The 22,741-nt window shown below is 39.0% G+C and overlaps 1 protein-coding gene across 11 annotated transcripts; it reads right to left on the minus strand.

The window, feature by feature from the left end:
• Positions 1–193: 193 nt before the first annotated feature.
• Positions 194–22,367, minus strand: LOC118234710. 11 transcript variants are annotated; one of them, XR_004766703.1, is made up of 10 exons: positions 22,157–22,367; positions 15,159–15,196; positions 10,914–10,949; positions 9,908–10,022; positions 7,959–8,177; positions 6,640–6,780; positions 5,133–5,431; positions 4,694–4,948; positions 3,715–4,457; positions 2,171–2,307 (listed from the first exon to the last, which is right to left on the minus strand). XR_004766703.1 is itself a non-coding variant. In XM_035431480.1 (9 exons), exons 1-9 carry the CDS (start codon positions 22,233–22,235, stop codon positions 2,089–2,091), a joined length of 1,392 nt encoding a protein of 463 aa, XP_035287371.1. In that variant the 5' UTR covers positions 22,236–22,367; the 3' UTR covers positions 194–2,088. The 11 variants fall into 11 exon arrangements, 8 of the variants coding, with proteins under 8 accessions (XP_035287371.1, XP_035287370.1, XP_035287375.1 ...); XR_004766704.1 differs by having other exon boundaries at positions 2,179–2,307; positions 3,711–4,454; XR_004766702.1 differs by having other exon boundaries at positions 2,179–2,307; positions 3,711–4,457.
• Positions 22,368–22,741: the final 374 nt, after the last annotated feature.

Below are 22,741 nucleotides of genomic sequence, written 5' to 3' on the forward strand. Positions count from 1 at the left end.
CATGTTGGTGGAGCAAATACATGGTCAGTCTTTTTACTCTTTGAAGCCGGGTTACCCACCTCTGATGTTCACACACACACACACGTACGCACACGCAAACGCACGCGAACGTGCACGCACATGCACACACACACAGTGGGGAAGTGAGAAACCATGTGTAACACTGTCCCAACTTTGCATAAATAATTCAGAATTCAAGTCAGAAGATATATTTTGTTTTTTTGACACAATCTTCAACAGTCATACAATAAAAATAAATTCTGTTCATCATACCATCATCATTACCACAATTTTTACATTTTTATAGCTTTTTCACCAGCAAGATACCTCATGTACCATACATATCTGCAAAAATACATCTGTTTTCATTCCATGTCCAACAAACACTCTTCTTTTCAGAGGCAAATACACTCCTCATACGCACAGGGCAGTCGACACACTGTCAAATAGCAATGATTCCCACGAAGAGTACTCCTATTCAACAATATTTGTTATAACAATACATTTTGTTGGTGTCCGTTGGTAATGGTTTCATAGTACTTGTATCAGCTAATAAATTATTTGCCCATTTTCATTCTTATTACCATTTCTACAATTGTGGAGCATGTGTCCTCAAATCCTTCCATGAACCCACAATTAAAAATTGAAGATAAGAAATGGAAATCGTTCAAAATGTCAGACTGTGCAAAACAAAAATCTGTAAAGAATGCAAACTGATCAAAGGAAACTGTCACTCTTATCAAGACCCTATGGTGAGGGGGAGTACCCGTTATGTTAGCATACTCCGGGGGTGTAGCACTAAATTCTGGGCCCGGTGCAATTCTCTGTGGGTCCCTTCCCAAAGCAAACTGAACTGTTGAACTGTTGTGTGGCAAGTACTGCATTAAACTGGCTATGCTTTAACATGGTCAGAAAAAACGTCGCAGTGTGTATAATTAGTGACAATAACAAAATAAAAATTCAGATGGGATAATAAAATACTGTGTAGAACTGCAGTGAGCATGCATTTTCATGTAGAGTACTCTTTAATATGAGGGTTGTTATACTGCTTTTACTCTATGGAAGAAAACGTTGCAAGAGTACAATTGCACACGACCACTCTTTTTGTACGGCTTTGCCATCATGTTATGACTGGTTTTTGTCGCATTTACATTGCTACATTGATCACCCAAAATGGATGCAAATACCCTCTAATTAAAGCTGACAGTCTGCACTTTAGCTTTCAAATCCAATGTGCTGGAGTACAGAACCAAAACAACAAAAATTGTGTCATTGTCCAAATACTCACGCACTTTACTGTATGCTATTAATTGAGGAGATATTCATTGAGGATGTACACAAGGTGATCAGGGAATTAATTGCTGGATTGAAATTAATTGTACATAAATGTGTCCAATTTTATGAGAAGCAAGGACAAAACTTGTTTTAAAATGACAAAAAATAAATGAAATTAATGCAACTGACCATTTTAAAGTCATTAAGCTAATACAGAACAGTCCAAATACACCAGTACGTGGCCATAGTGAACAGGACATGAACAGGGCAGCAGTTTTTTTTTTTTGTACCTGGTATTTAAATTCAAACCACAGATATATAGGGATCTTTTCATATGCGGTTGGGATATTCAAAAACGATGTCTGCCAATATATATTTTATGACCATTTATACATGTACATATCACATTTTGGTTTATTAAAAATGATAATTGTTTGTTATAATTTGTCATGATTATATTCATAATGGTGACAGACTTGAGTCTTATGCATGCACTTTATGACTTACTTTTGGCATTCGCTATTCCACGCTGTCATACCTTCGTTGGTGCCGCTGGTATTGTTATCTCCTTTCTCTCTTTCATCTTCATCCATGCCGCTGAATGCCCCTGCGTAATCCTAGATACGCAGAGCCATCAGTCGTTTGTGGTGTTCAGTCCGTCTTTTCCATCTCATAAAATGTCTTTAAAATTTGACCAGTCACACAGAGGATAAATACCTGGAAAGGAACAGAATACCTTGATCCGTTTGATTATTATTTCAGAAATTATTTTCATCAGTCAGTGTCTGTTAGTCTCTGGCATTAACTTGCATCTCAGTTGGTTGCCACAGCAACTGCCTCAACTTCAGCCCCTTCATTCTTCTCCTCTAAGGATTGTACAACACAGGAAGTGACATCAAAGGTTTTGCACTCCGTGATTGACTCTGGTGCTTGTCCTGGACTGCAGGCCTCAGTAGGGGGAATCTCTTCACTTGGCAAAGGTGGGGTCAGAGTAACAGACTCAGGCTCTGTACATGATGGAATTTCCTCTTCCTGTATGAAATTTAAATCAGAATAAAGTGTTGGTAATCAAGAGTAGTGATCAACAGAGATATTTTAGTCCCTGTGCAGTTTGACCAGCATTTTCTCCTTTACAGAGCGGATTACAATGCTTACTGTAAAATCCAGTGTCTTTTGCCAGTATTGCTCCAACAGGAGGTGACCTTTTGACGTACATGAAAGGTATATATATGTATATCTGTGCCTCCTTACTACTGTATAAAATTGATGTGAAAAAATGTTTTTTTTTAAAATATATATTTCTATTTTTGTTTCATACTGCACATGGCCTTTAAAAACAACATGCAAAAATTGTTATTAATCAATACCTACACAATTAAAGCTCTGTCACACTTACTGAGGCAACAGCAAAAGGCCTTTAACCCTTTAGAACCTGTAGAGGCTGGTGCGAGGGGCACTCTCTAGAATGTTCAGGATGTACCTTCTTTTTGCAGGCTAATCACCTGACCAGTGAGATGCTCTCTACAACATAATAGCTTGTCATAAACATAGCAAGCAAAAGCCAAACAATGCAGTATATGTTGAATGTATCAACAACATATAGCTGTATTTTTATAGGTTAGTGCTCTTACTAGCTAGCAAGAGTGCTAGCCTACTATAGTACACGTTTGCTTGGCTTTGCTGCAATCACATAGTGGAAATACTTGATACAGATACAGTAGATTAATGGTTCTTTTTAAATATGAACTTGCTCTGTAATATCAAAAATATTTCAATAAAAGTATAAAAATGTACTTCCTTTGAACATTCTGATAAATATTTATAGAATTCTACTGGGCTCTGAAGGGTCAAAGGTAAACATTCCTTATATGTTGTCCCTCAAGCAGAAATCACATATAAAAAATAACGTGAAGGCAAAGTAACAAGAGACATTCTCCACCTTACTCCATATTTATAGACAGACGGTGGCTGACCATGCAAATTCTCAATGCAATGAACCAGGTACCTAATTCTGATCCTCACTTGCACGTTAAAGTGATTCTTAATTTCAATTAGCATACATTTCTTGCCAAGACTTCAAGAAAATTCTAAAAGAGGAGTCAACTCTCTACATATGTTGAAAATAGGACTACAGTGAATGTGGAGAGAAGTACAATTCCCAACATGCATCTGTTTTTTTTTTTTTTTTTTTTGCAATGTGCATCCAGGGTTGCAAAAATTATAATGTACTCATGTACTGAGTACCTTTAGGCTGACTGTAAGGGGCGGGGCAATGCTGTAAATTGTAAAATATGCTTTTAAAAAACCAGCATAAAATGAGGGATGTTTCTACATGGCTGTAATAGACATATATGAGGAGTCAGTGGCATCCTGGTGCGCATGCTTACTGTGGTAACAATTACAGTTTCTTGCAATTGTTCTCTTGTTCTACTCACCTACCCTTCCATTTTTCCAATAGCTTTCTTAAGTGGAATCAATACTTCAAATGTGATTACAATTAAGAAAGTTACACAAAAACATGCAAAATTTACATATTTTAAAAAGAATATGCATTCACTATTAATATTGCATGTGGGGGAAAAATTGTGTATATACAGTATAAGAAGGTTTATAATAAATGTGAATGTAGTTAAAGGTCACTTAATTTAGCCATAATTACCAATGATTGCTTGTTTTTACAAAAAAAGGTGATTATAAAATGTAATTTAAAAAAAAGACAATGGTATTATAATCAGACCATCTGCCACAAATATCTACTTTTCAGATATAAGCACAATTGTTTTTTAAATTTTTTATATTGTCATAATTGTCTGTCATGTTAACTGTCCTAGTGATAAATATTAAAGAACACAAACACTGAACATCATAAATATGTCTTCATGAACTAAGAACAGAGGGTAACTTTACATAAAATTAGATTTTACCATAGAGAAATATTCACTTTTATCCCCCTTTTCAATAAATAAGTAATAAATCAAGCTTGGCATTTAAATAATCTAATTCAAGTGCTCCAGTCTACAAATGAGTCATCAAAGAAAGTGTTGGTAGCTTTGCTGAACCATTTAAGATATTTCTTAAAGGTTTAGTTGAAACCAAGTGAAAGTCTTCGCAAGCCGTTCCTGTCTCCAATCCCCAGAATGTACTCTGTAACTGGACGTATTCCCTCTGTGGCAATCAATCTGCTAAAACGGACGTAAATTCAAATTCCACTCAGAGAGACACAAACCACCTTAGTGTACAATAAGTAGACTACAACTGATATTTCGTCCAAAGTTCACCTGCAAAAATTGTGACATCCATAACATTCTATACTAAAGGGAAGGAACAACACATTAAGCCTGAGGTAACCATGAAGCATTAACGGTTGTATTTTTAACAGAGGCTTTGCCCAATAAAAAATATGGACAAAATCACCCACCTGGGTCTCCTCTTCCTGTTTCTGCAGCAGACATTCGCTCTCTGTTCCAACCTCCACTCCATTGGTCGACATCACTTCCCCATCTACTGCTGACACGCCCACATATCCACCAGCATCCACCGGATACACCTCGGTTTGGCCCATCCCCCACAAATCAGCCAATCGTGGGTGAGTGGGAGGGCCCAGACTGTGGATAGTGCTGTTGGGCGTGGCTTGCAGGGAGCGGGTGGCTCTCTGGAACCTGTGGTCCAGTGACTTGAGATGATTTCAGAATCAAGACAACATGTTTAGTTAAAACAAGGACACTGCAGAAAATGAAACATCACACCAAATGCAATTTCAGATTACAAATGACACAAATGACAAGTGATAAATGTTATTTTTTTCATCAACGAAGGAAAACTTGGAAAACTAGGAAAACGATCGAGTTCTTCTTCACCTGTTGCTGATACTGCAGAAACTGATGCTGCTGGTATTGCTGTATTTGCTGGAGCTGCTGCAGCTGACTGTGCTGCAGGTTAAGTTGCTGCTGCTGGGATAGATATTGTGATCCGCTGCCATCGTAGCCTTCGCAGGGAGTCCCGCCCATCATGACGTAAGACCCGCCGCTGGGGGAGGCCACCCCGGCGGGCTCATCCGTGATTGGCTCCCAGGCATCAGAGGAGGAGAGACAGTAGAGGCCCTGAGACACGTATGTGTGAGGCCACACCTCCGCTGCAGACTGGTGTAATATTTGATCTGGGAGAGAGAAAACAGAGGCCAAATAGCATCAGCTAGCACTGGTAACATTACTGCTCAGTATTATATCATAGACCAGCTAGCACAGGTAACATTACTGCTCAGTATTATATCATAGACCAGCTAGCACTGATATCATTACTGCTCAGTATTGTATTATATCTTAGACCAGCAGTGCTGGTAATATTACTGTTTGGTATTATAGCTTAGACCAGCTAGCACTGGTAACATTACTGCTCAGTATTATATGATAGACCAGCTAGCACTGGTAACATTACTGCTCTGTATTATATCACACACCAGCTACTGTAGCACTGATAACATTAGTGCTCAGTATTATATCTTAGACCAGCTAGCACTGGTAACATTACTGCTGAGTATTATAGCTTAGACCAGCTAGCACTGGTAACATTACTGCTCAGTATTATATCTTAGACTAGCTAGCACTTGTAACATTACTGCTCAGTATTATATCATAGACCAGCTTAGCACTGGTCTATGATTTAATACTGAGCTGTTACCAGCAGGATTGAGGTCAGTTCCAATTTCAATTCAGGAAGTTAATTGAAATTAATTTCCAAAAAAATTATTTCTAAATGATTCATTTCTAACAGAATGAATTTCACTTCATTTTTTAAATTGTCTGAACTGACATGAAATTGACCTTAATCCAGGTTGGCAGGCATATTGATACAATTTTAGCTCCTGGTGGCAAAAATACATTTTGCCACCAGGAGCTAATATCAATGTAAGTCCAAGAATAAATTGTAGATAAAGACATTGTATTATACAATATGTTCAATAATATGCAGTGCTTAAAAATAACACTTAATAAAACCCTTAGATCTTGGGGTTAAATAGGACACTTGGCATCAAAACAACTTGTACTGCAGCAATTTCACGAGTTATAAAGACAGCAATGTCATAGCTATGAACCATGTAGTCACTAGCACATCTGACATACAGAATGATAAATTATAAATACTCTGATTATTTGGGTGCCTGCCAAACGTAGAGGCTTGGCAGCCCATGCCTTGGATGGGTGCCTGGGTTTGTCGGTGCTCTGCCAAATTGACAGAACATATTGCAGCGACGAGACAGGCCGTCACATACAATTGGGAATTCCAAATGTGGAGAAAAGGAATAAAAACACTGGGTATTAAAATTAGCAAAGAAAGATATGGTGGCCATTTTGCGTGAGGCCGTACCTCTGCTGGTTATGCTCTCTTGGTTGGCATCGCTGAGGTGGCCCACGCTGCCTTGGTTGGATCCTGCGCATAGACTGTCGCCCTCCATAGAGTTCCAGGTCAGCAGGGCTGCTTCTGAGATAGCAAACTGCTGCATCACTCCTGAAGAAGTGAATAAGTCATGATGACTCACGATGATGACTGTGTTCTGCGGTCACGGAGAACCGCATAAAAAATACAACAGTATGTAAATAGAGTTTTAGCACTGTCCCCATGTGAACTGTGCTGAATCTCCTGCTGAATCTAATTTATACAGATGACTCAGCCTGATCAGAACAATAGCTATTAATATAACACTGGATGAATTCCATAAAATGGAGAAATTGCAAAACAACTGGCAAACGACATTTCACATAATGTGAAGTTTCAAACGTTGATTATAAACGTGCTGGGAAAATGTATTTTATGGGAGACATATGCTTTACAGAGAAACCTTCAGGACTGCACTGCATCCAACACGGTCAGCATGTACTGCACACATTTTGCAGAAGCAGCAAATGGCAAATTACTAACAGCAAACAGGATTATGATTAAGGTCAATTTAAAAATAAATTATTACAATTGTACAATGCCTTTGTTAAATTCACAATGTGACATTCGTAATATTGCTAATCACACAAACATAAAAATACAGCCATGCAATCAGAGCTCAGTACAATTCATGCCATGAGAGATTTGGGGTGCGAAGTTGGGGTCCATTTCTACATATTACACAGATAAAATATGCTGTCATTTGTTCAAATAAAATTAATGTCATCAATATTATTTTAGAATATCGGCTTTGTCACAGGCATACAGCTTCATCACTTCCATCCCATCATGCAACACTTCACTCAGTTGCACACACCTGCAGGAGTGTTGCCAGTTTAAATAAAATGCAGGCACAAAGAGATTCCATTTGTAATGGGTTGCACAGGCTTGTAGAAAAGGCCAAAGCTGTATCCATTTCTTGCTCATTTCTATACATACACATTTATTATTTCTTGACATTCAGCCAGCTGCACTTAAAGTCATGAGATCTGACAGTGCTAGTGTACGATGTATAGATCATTTTCAATTTTTACAAAAGACAATACTAAATTCATATTTATGCAGAAGGAACTAGGAAAAGATGCAAAATGAATGAACCAGGTCTCTTGAAGGGGAACTTTGGTCCAACGTTAAAATAAACGGAAAATAATGTGTTGGTTCAGACTGATGGCTCCATCATTATACTATTATGTTGAATGTCAGCTTTAGAGATAGAGATTGTATCCCAATTATCTCAATTTCTCTCTTACCAGCTGCAAAGCGTGCCTCCTTCTCCCCGTCACTCAAGTCACTGTAGGCATCGTTTTCTAGCCGCCTCTCCCGCTCGCGAGTCAGGTTGGCGCGGCCTGCACCCCCCTCTGGTCCGGCAGATGGTTTGCCCCAGCTCTGCCACTCAATCATGTGAGCCACACGGCCCTGGGCCATTGCTGTTGGCTTGGTCACTTTGTCCTTCATGGACCGTGTCACACCTGAGAGTTTGGATTTAAGATAGACACACAAGGGCAAGGATTGGGTGATGGGGGAAAGAGGTTGTTGAGTAAGTGAATGGTGAATAAAGGAAGTCTGAGGAGAAATAGTTAAAAATCTATTTTATGTACTTACAGAGGCATGAAAAATATTTGGCCCCTTTCTGATTTACTCTATTATTGCATATTTGTCACACTGAATGATTTTGGATCTTTTGATGAAATGTAATATTAGACATGAGTGTTTGGCTGCAGTTATTGCTGCTAAAGGTGGTGAACCAGTTATTAAGCTTATGGGGGAAATTACTTTTTCACATGGGTGTTTGATAACTTTTTCATTAAATAAGCGAAATAATAATTTTGTGTTCATTCAGTTTCCCTTTGTCTAAGATTACATTTTGCCTAAAGATCTGAAACCATTCAGTGTAAAGAATATGCAATAATAGAGGGAATCAGGAAGAGGGACAATGCTTTTTCATGACACAGTGGGCACTTAGGCAATGGCTGTGCCAATATTTTGTGGATGTGGGTTTTTGGTGCTGCTATGCTAATAGTATTATCTTCTACTTGAATGTCATGGCTTAATTTCCCAGGAGTATTTTACAGTACTTGTTGGTTGCTGAAAGCTAAAAGTGATGGTTGAGATGCATTGTGGTTAATGGAGGGTTGTTTTTTTTCACATTGGCTTGTTGATCTGATGGCTCTCATATTCTAACCTGCTCTGAAACAGAACTGAGTTGTAGATTTGTGTGTAAATCTAACAGTATATATATATATATATATATATATATACAATGAGCCCCATAACGTTTGGGAAGATATATCAGAAGATGAATATATATTTATTTATTTATTATTATTTGGCTCTGTATTCCACAATTCTAGATTTGCGATCAAACAATGCACATGAGGTTAAAGTGTAGATTCTCAGCTTTTAATAGAAAGAGTAATTCAATACATTTTGGTTAATACGTTACAGTTACATGTACTGGCTCACTTGTCTTCATTGATTATGTAACTGCTAATAGCAACAGGAGAATGAATGAAGGTGTTTGGGGGCTTTTCTTCATTATAGTGAGAATTCTTTGGTCATGGAGTATAGAAGCCTTCCTTGGCCTACCAGGCCCTATGTGGTTACTGAGCTCACCCGTGCTCTCTTTTTAATGCTTAATGATATTCAAACTGTTGATTTTGGTACGCCTGAGGTTTGGGTTATGTCTCTAAGCCTATGGTTTGGGGGGGGGCTATGTATAAAAAAATGCTGTTATTTATTTATTTTTTATTTTTTTGCAAAAACAAAATGTATTAAAATGCTCTTTAATAAAAGCTGAGAATCTGCACTTTAACCATACATGAATTGTTTGATTACAAATCTAAAATTATGGAGTACAGAATATATATATAACACTGAAAGGTACATAGACGGAAACTAAATGGACACTATCACATGCAATCACTTTACAGATACAGAACAACTACATTTCCACCACATTTATGCAACAAACCACATGGAAATGCACTTTTGGCAAAGTATTGTTATTGTCTCTGATTATTGGGTTTGATTGGATTCTCTCAATGACTGAAATAGTCATTGATAATCAATATCAATGGAAGCAGAATGTAATAAGAGGGTACCCCCGGGGGGACCATGTTGGCTCCATCGCCTCTCTCCTGCTCCCACCAGGCTAGAGCCAACATGGGGTCAGTTTACCAGCCACAGGACAGACACACACCTGACACACCTGACAGAGAGGACTTAGCCAGAGCACCAATCCCATACGAGTTGGAGTTGGAGTTGGAGTTTCGTTTCAGGCGTGGGAGGATGGAGGTGGTGTCTTCCATTGAGAGCTGAGTGGAGGATGAAGAGAGAGACCAATGGATTATGTGGAATGTTCCAGAAGAATAAGTGCAGGGACCCGTGAGAAGCAACCGGTAACATGGAGAATTGTGAAAATAAAATCAGTAAGAGGTTAAAGATGATGGGGTGATGCAGAAAAAGAGGTATGTGAGGAAGGGGCAGTATGGTAAAAGAAAAAGTGACGGGGATGGAGAGAGCAACACAGCAGAAAATGTGTGATTGAGTTAGAGAGAAAAGGTTTCAATCAATATAACACACACAGCGCCCTCCAAAATTACCCGCACCCTTCGGTATTGATGAAAAAGCAGAAATGGCTGAATAAAACAAATGGTACAGCTATAGTGTGTGCTCAAAAAATGTAAAATTGTGTATTTTTATTCTAATACAAATTTTCATATTTAAAGATACAGCTCCTAAGCTGTGTTGTTGATTTTATATTGCCTTTCTTGCTCACCTACAACAAAGGGGATGAATAATGTTGGAGGGTGCTGTACATAATATTTGAAAAACCAGGACTGGACACAGGACCACACGACTGCTTCAGATACCATGTAACACCACTTGACATATTTCTCATCGGGTTTAGCAGTTCATCGGTATGGCAGTTGCTTTGTGGGCAGGGACTTTTGTTTTGTTTTATTTTGTTTGGTATGTTCAATTTTAACCATAATATACTTAAATGCACTTGATGAAAAATCACAGTGTTATAACAGTACGCTAACACTGTCTGGCTAGACTACATGTAACCATATGCTAACACTGCACTGAGAGAGACCAGCAGACAGAGAGGTAAGGAGAAGAGGAATGAGAGATATACAAGATGAGTGCAGGAAAAACAAAAACAAATGTATGACGCAGAAATGATAATCCCAGGGACTTACATTGAGTCCTTCCCATGAAAAGTCTGTACGTCCATGCTGAGGGAAAGAGCAGAAGAAGAGATGAGACAGAGGCAAAGAGAGAGAGAGAAGAGGAAAAGAGGGAAAGAGATGTGAAGGGTGACAGATTGAGAGGGATCCGAACATAAGCAGAGTAAAAGGTAAACCAGAAGAGACGGTAGACAAGATACAGAATGATTCAGGGAGGTAAAGCAGAGAAAAAGGAAGGGAAAGATGTGAAAAACAGAGTGATGAAAGGGATGGGTTGAAAGAGGGATCAGTTCATAGTTATATAGCAGTGAGAATGCTATGAGTAATGGAGTCTCTCTCTTTAACTGTAATTAATGTTGTTTACAACTCTAGTCTTAGGGAGTCTATTTTAGATAGAAATCAGAGAAGCTTGGCAACAGTGCTTTTCTTTGGGATGACATATAAAAATCCACAGTAAAGGCAGCACAGCCATTGGTGGTGACAGTTTGCAGTTTCCGCAGTTACAAAAGCAGTAGCTTTATTACCAGCAAGTCCTGAGACACAATGCCAGATCCTGCACCCCTGCTACCTTTAGCAACAGCAAGAGCTGCATGAAATGTAAATGTTAAAATCTGCAAATGGACTGTTAAGATGGTTAAATTCATAACCTTTGCAGGTGTTTGCAAATGAACTAATTGAACTAATTAAGCCAAGGTCGAAAGGTAGCCTTGTGGCATTGGGTTGGCTGCACATGAAGAGCATGACTTGGCAGGGATTTCTGTTTTTGTTTTTTTTTGACGATGCATACAGGCAAAACAGACGTAACTCACGAGAGGTGTGGTTTGTCCACAGGAGCAACTTTGCAAGTGTGGAATTGTTGAAAAATCCTGTATCTCATTGACAGGAAACATTTAGCATTAGCAAATGTAAATCCGAACAAATGTCTCACATTGAATTTTACAGCTGACAATCAAACAGAATGGCACGTGTGAAAGTCTTTAGGTAAAATACCAAAGTCCGTATGCAAATCCCTAATCAATCAAAGCACCAGAGACAAATTTCAGGTACAGTATAATTACTTTAAAAAATTACTTTAAATTCCTTCACAGTAGGCCAGGGCTATTTTTGGTGCATGTAGTCCAACAGGGAGTATGATTCATAATGTAATTCAGACATGAGTCACCATCATATAACTTTCCGAAAATTCACACCATTCAGCGACTGGTTTCAGTGAATATACTTTTCTCATGCCAACTGTATATTCATTATTTTCTCATACAAACTGTTTATTTATTATTTCTGGCTTTTATATCAATATAAAGTTTTTTTAAATATCAGTATCATCCATGGCGCTCGAACACAGCCTGATGAGTAAAGAAATCGTCGACATTTATTTATAAACATGATCCAAACAAAGCTTCCAGGAATGAATTGTTATAATTAAGCAAGCATACACTCATGATCCCACCTCTGAGCCCACCTTTTTAATTTTTCTCCTGTCATACCTAACACCATGATAATCCAGCTGTAGAGGGTGATCTACAGCAAAGCAAGAGATTCCATCCCATCACCACCCTTCCCTACCCTACCACCTTGCTACAGCCTACACTGAATAATACAAATAAAAATAAAAGGCTGACACACGGATAATGTGCCTTGCTGTTTCGCTGACTGAATCAGAGCCTCCTCCTTTAGATTAAAGCTGCACTTTTCCATTCCCAGCACTGCTGAAAATGAGCTGACAGTCACACAGCTGGCCCAACAATCAACTCCATGCCAACAAATACCAACAGCCTCAGTGCTTCAAAAGGGTTTTTTTTAGCACCCAAAGAACCAATAAAATTAAACATCGAGGAGAAGCACAGTGCTCAAAAAATCACAGTGAAGACAAAGAGGCAAATCAATACAATTACAGTATAACTAAAGAACTGTCTTTAATTAATGGCTTATGCGCTTATTAATGCTTGGTTTTTTGTGGAAGTGCTGAAACTTTGAAATCGCCTCCCTTAGTTCTTGTTCCACATTGAGCAGAGTTCAGTGCTTTGTCTTCATTGAAGCGCCTGCAGAGAATCTTATTTTTGCACAAATAAGAAGTTGCCAAAGGGAGCAAGTACCTAAATAATTTTACCTGCTATATAAATAGCTTTTCTATATTTGTAAGCAGGTACTGTGGCTATAATCCTTGCAAAAAATTCAAGGTCATGTCCATGCATTCTTGTTTCATAAATGTGCTGAAATCATCATCTGGTTTGGGGTGTGGGGGTGGTTCTGAACAGATTTCAGGAAAGCATTGACGTCATGATGTCAGGAAAAAAATCTTTTGAGTAGTTTCTGGGGACAACGAGTTGCCTGTCGGGCCACACAGAAGCTCAGTGCCTTATTTATCACTCTCAGATTATAGAACAGATTCATATTTCTTTCCTCTGTGTGTTCTGCCTACCATTATTCTGTTTAAAAGAACTGCACCGTGCAGTGAGAGAACCTAGGTTTCCTTGCTTCAAAACCCTTGTTTTCTAAACGATGTCACCTTGGTAATCCAGTTCCAAAGGTTTGTGTCTGAAATTTTCTCCCTGTAAATATTGCTCTGCGAAATGTTGTTTGTCTCCAGGAAAATTCAAAGCGCTTCTCTTGGTGCAAACACTTTTGGTCAAAAATGTTTCTTTGTGAGAACTGTCAAGAACTGCGATATAAAAGCAACCCCTTGTGCATTAAAACATTTCATGGAATACTGTAGAGCAAAATAAAAAAATTTAAAAAAAGGTTTTGTAGTTCACAGTTTTGGTGAAATTGGTTATAGCATGTCCAGCGGTTCAGAACATTGGTCACCTGGAGGCTAACACTTTTTGGTGGATAGTGCAATTTCACACACAGTGTATCGTAAGGTCACTCTTTATCTAAGCACAAAGGCCCCGTTTTTTTACGCCTTTGCCCCATCAATACAAATTCTAAATGCGATTCTACCTTTTCAGTACAGCTTACTGCATAACACCATCAATAATTTTGAAGAGCTCATTCGATTGCTGCCTTGAAACAGCTCTCAGTGCGGACCTTCTTTCATGGATTTAGTCCGTGTGTCCCGTCTAGGCTGTAAACCCACCATCTACGTTACTATTCATTGTATTGTCTTTTAGGAGAAAGCTGCTCTGGGTGTTTTTCAACAGGCTAGTGCCTAGACAAATCTCACTAATAAAGCTTGATATTGTTAAGGCGCTGTCTCATCAGAGAGAGGCCACTTGGTACCAGTTCGGCACTTAAGATTAGCCTTAAATGGCGGTCGCATGTTAATCGCTGCAGAATTAATTCCTCGGTGATGGTAATGGGTTTTTGTACTGGGCCACTTCTTACTCCAACTGAAAGGAAAGTTAACTGTGCCTTTCCAGGCATTCATATTGAAAATATTCTAGTGTTGTATGATATTTACTATCTGGTGCTTGTCGTGTTCACTGTGCCTTGTTTCTAAATGTTGAGTAAGATTTTTTTGGTTTCAAATTATTAGCTGTAAGTAGCCTGTTTTCAAACAGGGCACATTGCAGTGTTTTTCACCATCCTCGGGTGCCCATAAATCTGAGAAACGAACAGGCAGTTATGTTGCTTGGTTTCTAGCCTCTGTTCTTCTTCCTATTGTTTGTTTCCAATTGCTTCTATTTCTTTGAAGCCATCTTAAAAATATATTTTAGTACATGCACGTAATATTAAGAAATCATGTCAGGTAAAATGTTTTGCGGTATCTATATGCTTTCTACAGGTGCACAGCCCTGTCTTTGTATCTGCTGTGATTATAGACATTAAAAGTGAGAGGTTTGAATATTGTCCATCCGCTGCATTGTACAATAGTTTCTTCACTACCCTTGGTCATATTGGAGAATACTAGCTGAATCTGGCGTGCTGCAACCATTGAAGGGTGACCGGTGTGTATTCATATTTTCAAGATCTGAGATATGTACTGATATGTGAGTATAGGACATTTACCAAAATGTGAAATATGTTCATCAATCATTTGCTTTGTTTGTCTCCGGATTTACCACGAACGGCTTTTCAACACAGGATTGTTGCGTCCAATTCGGCATAAGAAATGTTTAAAGAACATGTACCAGCAGTATCGCTGTTTCTCGAGCAGCAAATTAGCAATGCGAGGAAATATGTGGAAACACTGTCAGTGCCAATTTGCCAGGAGATCACATTTTGGTATAAGTGTAACAATTTGTGTACTTGCGAAACTGAAGCAGGCTGATGAAGTGTGGGAAATTAGAGGATTTTGCATGTGAATAGCAGCCATACCTGCTCCCCGTCCTTCCGTACCGGAACTCCATCTGCGACTGGAGGAGGAAAGGTGGAAACAGAAAAGGAAGAACATACGATAAAACATTGCACCACGTATCATATTAATAAAAGACATTTACGAGAGAGAGAGAGAGAGAGAGAGAGAGAGAGAGTCCACCTGATTAGACAGCAAGTGCGTCATATCAGTACGCGCAGACACACATACACACACATTGAACCGGTGAAAGGAAAGACAAGTTCGTTTATATCTGCCGAGTGGCAGAAAGATCAATAACTTGAGTCAAGCATGTATGTTTGTATTAGATCATTATAGAATGTAGCTAAGCACACTGGAACCAGAAACACAGTAGGTGACATAGGTGACTGGCATCCATGACATACAAACAAGCATTTATTGTGATGCACAAGATGTCTGTTACCTTTACAAGATATTTAGAGCTATCATACTGAGCTTCTTTTAAGTTGCCACCTGTTATTTTAATGTCACTTGAACCACATACAGGTTTAGATACAGTTCGTTTTTAAATTATTTATATGTTTAAAGTTTTGGATGAAAAAGATTTGCATGTTTAGTTTTGCATGTGCAAGGGTCAACATGCAGCATGGATTCTATACACAAATGTTGCAACTGCGGTTTCATCTGGAAGAAAACGATTTTTCGATAAAAATATAGGCATGAAAAGCCAGGCAGCAGATGTGCAACAGCACCAGAGTTGTGATTGATATTTTTATATATCAGGTTGGAAACCCTAGTTTAACTGACTATACAGTGCCTCAGCTGTTTCAATACGTTCTGTATGGTTTACCGTATAAAGCCATGCATTTTAATTGACTTATTTTCATGGGGAAAAAGCTGTAGAGTGAGAAACTGAAAAGGACACGCATTAATATATTATCTCATAAACATAATTAAAACCTACTACATATATTGGCCTAAACTACATAAAACAGATTTCTTTTAACATTGCAGACCAGCTTTGACGTAATATTGTAAGTATTTATTTTGAAAATAAACAGTTTTAAAGACATTTTAAAGACTATGTTAAAGACTATTAATATTTGTTGCTAACTGATGGGATTACAAGGGTGCAGCCATAACAGGCACATATATGCCATCTCTTTTAACTATTTCAAACTTCCATATGAGTATTGATGATTTCTGCCTAACTTGATCAATTGCTTGTTTTCTTCATGCTGACAGGACGCCTGGTTTCAATTCAGGACATTATTTAATTTTCTTGTTTCCCATTGGCAAATGAAAGAACAGGATATAAAATAGTCATTTTCTCTTACTCAGTTTATATGACTATTTTATATCCTGTTCTTTCATTTGAAACTTGGATTAAAATCACTTTAAATGAGTGGTGAATACATCTCTCAACTCTCAAGCGCCAATAAATGGCTTTGGGTCCCCTTTTCCCTTCAACTAATCTCAATTAAAACATCACTTGAAAAGGGTTCACTTTTCCGAGTGTAATTAAAGTGTGGTCTCTGGATAATCTCTTCAATCAGAATTCTGTCTCTGGAGATAAAGTTTGTAAATTATAGAGAATGGTGGCAGGATGTTGGTTTGAGCATGCATTTATTTCAGGGTGGGCAGCATGTTGGTGCAGTGGGTAACCCAGGGTTCGAATCCCGGCCGGGGCCTTTCTGTGTGGAGTTTGCATGTTCTCCCCATGTCCGTGTTCCTCTGGGTAAAGACATGCACTCCAAACACATGCAGGCTAGGAAAGTCTAAATTGCCCATAGGTATGAGTGGGTAAGTGAATGGTGTGGTGGACTGGCGAACTGTCCAGGGTATATTCCTGCCTCTTGCCCAGTGCATGCTGGGATAGGCTTCAGCATCTCCCGTGACCCTGACCAGGAATAAGCGGGTATAGATAATGGATGGATAGATTGATGTATTTAATTCAGGGTAAAAAAAATATAAATCCAGTGGTCCTGGCACGAGAGACCAGGGTCTCATGTTTTTTGTTTTCATTACAATCAGCTACCAATTTAGACCAATGGACCCTGGAGATCTGAGTTAACGGTGCAATTAACGGCTATAATTTCAAAATTAACTGTGGAATAACATCAAACACGTGCAGAACCAGAATTGGCCACGTCTGCATCTGATTAAGAAACATAACTATGCCTAGGCATGTCAAAGGCATCTACCACGTCTGCCTTGTCAGGCAAGGTCCATCATTTCATCTGGTCAGTTTCTGAATGCTCATTCCAGCTCATTCATTTTTGCCCTCATTCGTTTCTCTTTTTCTACAGTTTAGTAAAAAAAATTAAAAAAAAACGACAAACACCAATCTAAGGGGATATGGACTCCAGCCAAAATGTCATATTCATAAATATGAAGGACATACTGTCCCCTAAGAGCATTACTCATTTGCACACAAATGCACATGCTGCTGTTGCTTATTGCACAAAAAAATATAACATAAATGCAGGAAAGGCGACAGGCTAACAATAGCAACGCCCCATACAAAAATTTAAAAAAATATTTGAAATCGTTTACAATTCTAATGAGATGTACAGATGCATATCAAGGAACATTTGAAGTGAAAAGTGAAATAAAGTCAAATGCAAAGACGGATTCCGCAGAGAGATGCTGCCTAGCGACAACTTTGTACCGCGGACTGAGCAAGTGGCAGGACAGAAGTTCACAGAAGGGGATTATTATCTGGGATTCTTTGACTTTCTCATTACCCATGCAACAGAGGGGCCTCATGTTTCAGCCAGACTGTCTGTCTTTCAGCAAAACCTGTTACACTCTGTGCTGACTGCTAACTATATGAGAATTTACTGCCTCCTTTCAGTGTCCTGTGTTCATTACTAGTCCGTTCGCAGATTGGATGGTAGGAGAGATTAGATCATTAAACCTAATTCAATTAAAAACCCATTTGTCTCGTGTCCTAATGATTTTCCTGTCCTTTATTATCATGAGAACTTTGGCCCATGAAGGGTCATGTGACTTGTGCTGCATTGAGTGATCGTCACTGTACCTGATATTAGAGAAGCTTTGCCTGTCATTTACTGTGCTCCATCCACCAGTTTTAGCATTGGAAGCCAAATCTATTGTACTTTTTCTCAGATGTACTGCTTGTATTCATCTTAAAACGCGAGACGTGCTGAAATCCTTTGGCCTTCATCCTCACAGCTTACCGCTTTATTTACTCTTATTTGTGATAAACATGTTTATCACCTGCACCTTTCGGTTTCTTGGAGTGCAATAAAAACAAGAACCTCGCCTCACTTTACTGCTATGCTGTATAAAAACGGGGAGGCAGAATTATACCCTCCAATAGTCCAATAGTAAACCGTCTCCAGCTGATACGATGGCCAATTTCTTTATTCACCATACTTGTAATTTATTGAACGCAGACCGTTGCAGAAATTTCCAGAAACGCTGAAGGACGTGTTGTGATCTCCAGTCGTCATAAATAGTTATAATATTCTCAGTGAAGACTGCAGAGGGCAAACCAACGCTCATTAAGCAGAACAGCATTTGTGACAGTTCGGTCCTATCACTTGAAAAGGACTAGAGGCAGGACATCATTAAATTCCCCGGGACACGGGTGTCCCTGTGGATAGGGAACGAAGCCAGAAGGAGCTTCCCAGATCAACAAACGCCGTGTTAATCCCGAGCAGCCGTGCGTTCAGTACCCTCACAGTTACGACCGCTGTGGACAGGGCAGGGTCTCTGCTGACAGGTTTAAAGTCCGGGACAAAGAGGAATCTATCTGTTGACAACCTGGGCTGAATGGCAACCCTTGGGTTCACCCCAGCGCACACGCTGACATGCGCTTCAATGAAAACTCAGCAGGAGAGGCCTGACTCATCCCGGTTCGCCTGTTCAATGCTGCAGAACTGGTGCTGGGGGGGAAAATGAAGAAAATAGAAACACTGCAAATGATGCAAGAACTCATGTAAGATTATTCATGTGCTGTGGTACCACCATCAGTGGTTAGTGATAGCCTGGTGTAAAAAAAGAAAAAAAACAATCCTACAGTTTTGCGGGAAAATGTCTGTCTTTGAATTACAAGCTGACACATTATTTGTCTTTAAAGCATCTTGCCGTGACTAGCGCATTATATTTGAGCGAAATGCAGCTGAATCATTTTTCTGCATACCCTTCACCCTTAATAATTTTTTCAGCCTTAATGATGACCAAACAAATAGAACATTTAACATCCCAATGACTGTTATAATAAAGCTAATAATTATACATGTATAAACTACAATGAGGGTGGCGCTATCAAAAGCAAGAGCAAAATGACTTTTTTATTCCATTCGACTAGGGGAGCTGCTCTTGTGGTGAGACAAGGACATACCTGCCAACTAAAACCCTGCCTTAGCCACTAAGTCATACTGCAGCCATGTATGCAGGGCTACCGACTATACTCATCTCACATCTACATGGAAGGTTATGCAAGCTTCCCTGTCCCCAAATATCATTTATTTGATTGAACCACCTGCAGTACTCTTACCATTGTTAGTGCTTGAACTACCCCATTTTAACTTGTTGTCCTCCGCCAAGTTTGCTCAGACATTTGCGGGTCAGTCTGGCAGGCATAAGCCATGTACCAGTCGATGAAAGCATTAGTCAGTCAAAGTGGGTTGTTAGTGAGTCAGCCGCTTGGTATATGAATCAGTGAGGCCATGTGCAAGCAGTTGGCACGGCAACCATATTTAAAAAAAGCATTGCAATGGCCTGGTGCACACATACATTTCATAACTCATCAAAATTTCAAAAATATTATATTGTTTTGACATTACTATTTTCACTATGATTCACTAAATACCTTGCACCATATTTAATGCAGTTTAATACAATTTGCACACAGTTGCAAAATGAAATTTTCTGCACACAAGCCTTACTAGTATTATGGTCTATACCCTCTGCAGTTGTACAGAAAAGGCGATATCTAGGCTATATTTTGGCAGCGCATGTACAAGGCCTAAGAGTATCAGTTTAATGTGTACCCATAAGTCAGTCTGTCAACAGATTTAATGAAATCAATAGAAAGTAAACCAACTGTAATGTAATATCACAGGGACATTCAGCAGAGTACTGAACAAAGCCAGTAAACTCTGACACATATACACTGTCACTCGAGCTGAAGGTAAGATAGATCACCTACTTGCTGACCAAAACACAGACAGACAGACAGACACATTCGATCAATAATCTATAGGCAGACTGGCATATCCATTATTGGAATAGTAAGAAAGCACCCATTTTCACTCAGAACCTCTTTGCCATTCTCTCTCCACTCAGGACCTGTCTTTCATTTTCTCTCGCTGCTCACCAAATCTTTAGTAGTACTGGAAAATAATTCGGGCACAGTCAACAACTCATGCTGTGCATTTGTGGCAAAATTGCGGCCGCAAATTCACGATGTCATTTGTGACCATGTCAAGAAAAGTCAAAATACATAAAGTGAAACAGTGTACTGCTGCAGCTAAATCCACATTGGTCAAAGATAGACACCTGAGATTTTACTGTGTTGCAAACAAGTGTAAAATGTCTTATTAAAATTTTAAAAATTAAATGAGCAGTTAAAGTGGTTGTTGTAGTATTCTATTTTATCATAGTATCATAGTATTACATCTATTATGTATTGTAGATGAATGACTTCTCTCTGTATAGTACACTAATTTACCATATTAAACATGGTATCAGATGTTAACAGACCATTCCTGTAACATGACTGTATCACAGTACACTAAACTTTATCCAGGAACAACAGATTAAGATGTATGGAAGAGCTCCATTTCACATTAAATATGCCATCTAAACCATAGCCATCATCACCACAGACCATTATATTTAATGACCTTTACGTCTCACTCACACTCACTTTAATTTCACACAGAAATGCAATGGCTGCAAAATTAAGAACTGTTAAAAAGGAGAGCCTGAATACTGATCTTTTTTACTCTGCTATTCCAGGAATAAACCAATAAGTATAAAACTAGACGTGCTTAAAATAGAAATCATTAGCATACTGACAGGCTTAGCTAGGTTGATCTAAAGGTAGTCCTTGTTCATCATATCACCAGAATATTGCTTGCTCATTTTCTCCTTATTTATCATATTACACGAGATCCTATCTTTTAATTTACCGGTGTTAATAACATAACCATTATTGAAGTTACAGGATTGACCTACATGTCTGGCATTTGTACTGACTAGCCTTGCAGTAATAACACCCACTCAAGATCATATTTCAATTTACGCTATTTATTATATGCCATATGATCAAACAGAAATGCGGTGTACACCTGAATGTACCCCAGTTACTGTGTGCACCACATACACCGGCGTCTAGAACACAGCTGACATTGGTTAACCACAATGTCAATGTCAAACACTGAATACATACGGCGTGGTGATAAAGCCGAATAATATGAGCTGTAATTTTTCACATGCTTTCTGTCCCCTCGCTCTCCTGTCTGTTCCTGCGATGAAATTCAGCATGGCTTCTCACACTGCTCTCTCTCTCACTCACTGCTTTCCTATCGCTGTCTGTGTGTAACGCGACACCATTTAAGCAATGCCAATAACAGACTTTCCCTCCTCTTCCCCCTCTCTCTATTTGTCTTTACCTGTCACCACTGTAAATAATCTGTACCATAAGGTTGCAGTCTCTTTTACCCTTTCCCTTCTTCCACCTCCCCTACTCCACCCCTCTCACACACACACACACACACACACACCCTGTCATAAATGCAAACGTGAAATAAGAAAAGAAATACAGGAGCGTGAGGCACATTCAACAACCTATTGTGTTCAACGTCCTCATCAAAAATAACAAGGACCGGCAGCCTGCTGTCCTTACCATACAAATCTCAATCTGCTCCTGAGCATTGAAGGCAGACATCATTATCAAAATGTTACCATAGAAACCCACACCCCTATAATCTGCGCTCCAATTAAGCTAATCCCTTTCCCCTCTTTCGAACATTTAGCGAAAGGAAGAAAAATATCGCCTTACTGAGAGTCTTGGAGCCGATACATCCCATGGTTTTACAAAGGCCCAGAAAACAAGCAAGGAAGCACCACCCTTTCACCATACATTCTCTCTCTCTGTCTCCCTCTCTCTCTCTCTCTCTCCCCTTCTCTTTCTCGCTCTGTGCATGCCCCCCTCTTTCTGTCTCTCTCTCTCTGGGTTTCTCACAGAGCACCAGTCAGTCGGACCAAGTGAATCAGTGTGTCTGAGGAGAGTTGAGGGGGAAAAAAGAATTTTATTACCATACCATCTCCACCTCCTTTTTTTTTTTTTTACCAAAATGGGACTGTTGCTATCGTAAGGCTGAATTTGAAGGTGACATTGTCAATGACAAACCAAAGCTTACATTAATATTATGAAAATAGCTGAATGGAAATGCACTAGTAATGTACTTAGAAAATTATAATACAAGATGTCAGTGTTCAAATTGACCAACTTCATTTAAAAAAAACACATGAGTTATGACATATTGAATAATTTTCTGATGAACAATTTAACTGTGTTAAATATGGTAACTACTTATACACGTCTGTGTCATGTCGCTGTGATATTCTTATGCTGATATAAAAT

The sequence above is a fragment of the Anguilla anguilla genome, chromosome 8, assembly GCF_013347855.1.
Source record: "Anguilla anguilla isolate fAngAng1 chromosome 8, fAngAng1.pri, whole genome shotgun sequence".
NCBI classification, from domain to species: domain Eukaryota; kingdom Metazoa; phylum Chordata; class Actinopteri; order Anguilliformes; family Anguillidae; genus Anguilla; species Anguilla anguilla.

Excerpts from the sequence above, each read along its gene's own strand:
- LOC118234710 (XM_035431479.1), bottom strand. The coding sequence starts at position 22,235 with ATGGTGAAAGGGTGGTGCTTCCTTGCTTGTTTTCTGGGCCTTTGTAAA. Across the intron at positions 10,950-15,158 it reads TACGGAAGGACGGGGAGCAG|CATGGACGTACAGACTTTTC; the intron begins GTATGGCTGCTA and ends TCTTTCCCTCAG. Across the intron at positions 6,781-7,958 it reads GGAGGCACGCTTTGCAGCTG|GAGTGATGCAGCAGTTTGCT; the intron begins GTAAGAGAGAAA and ends TCACTTCTTCAG.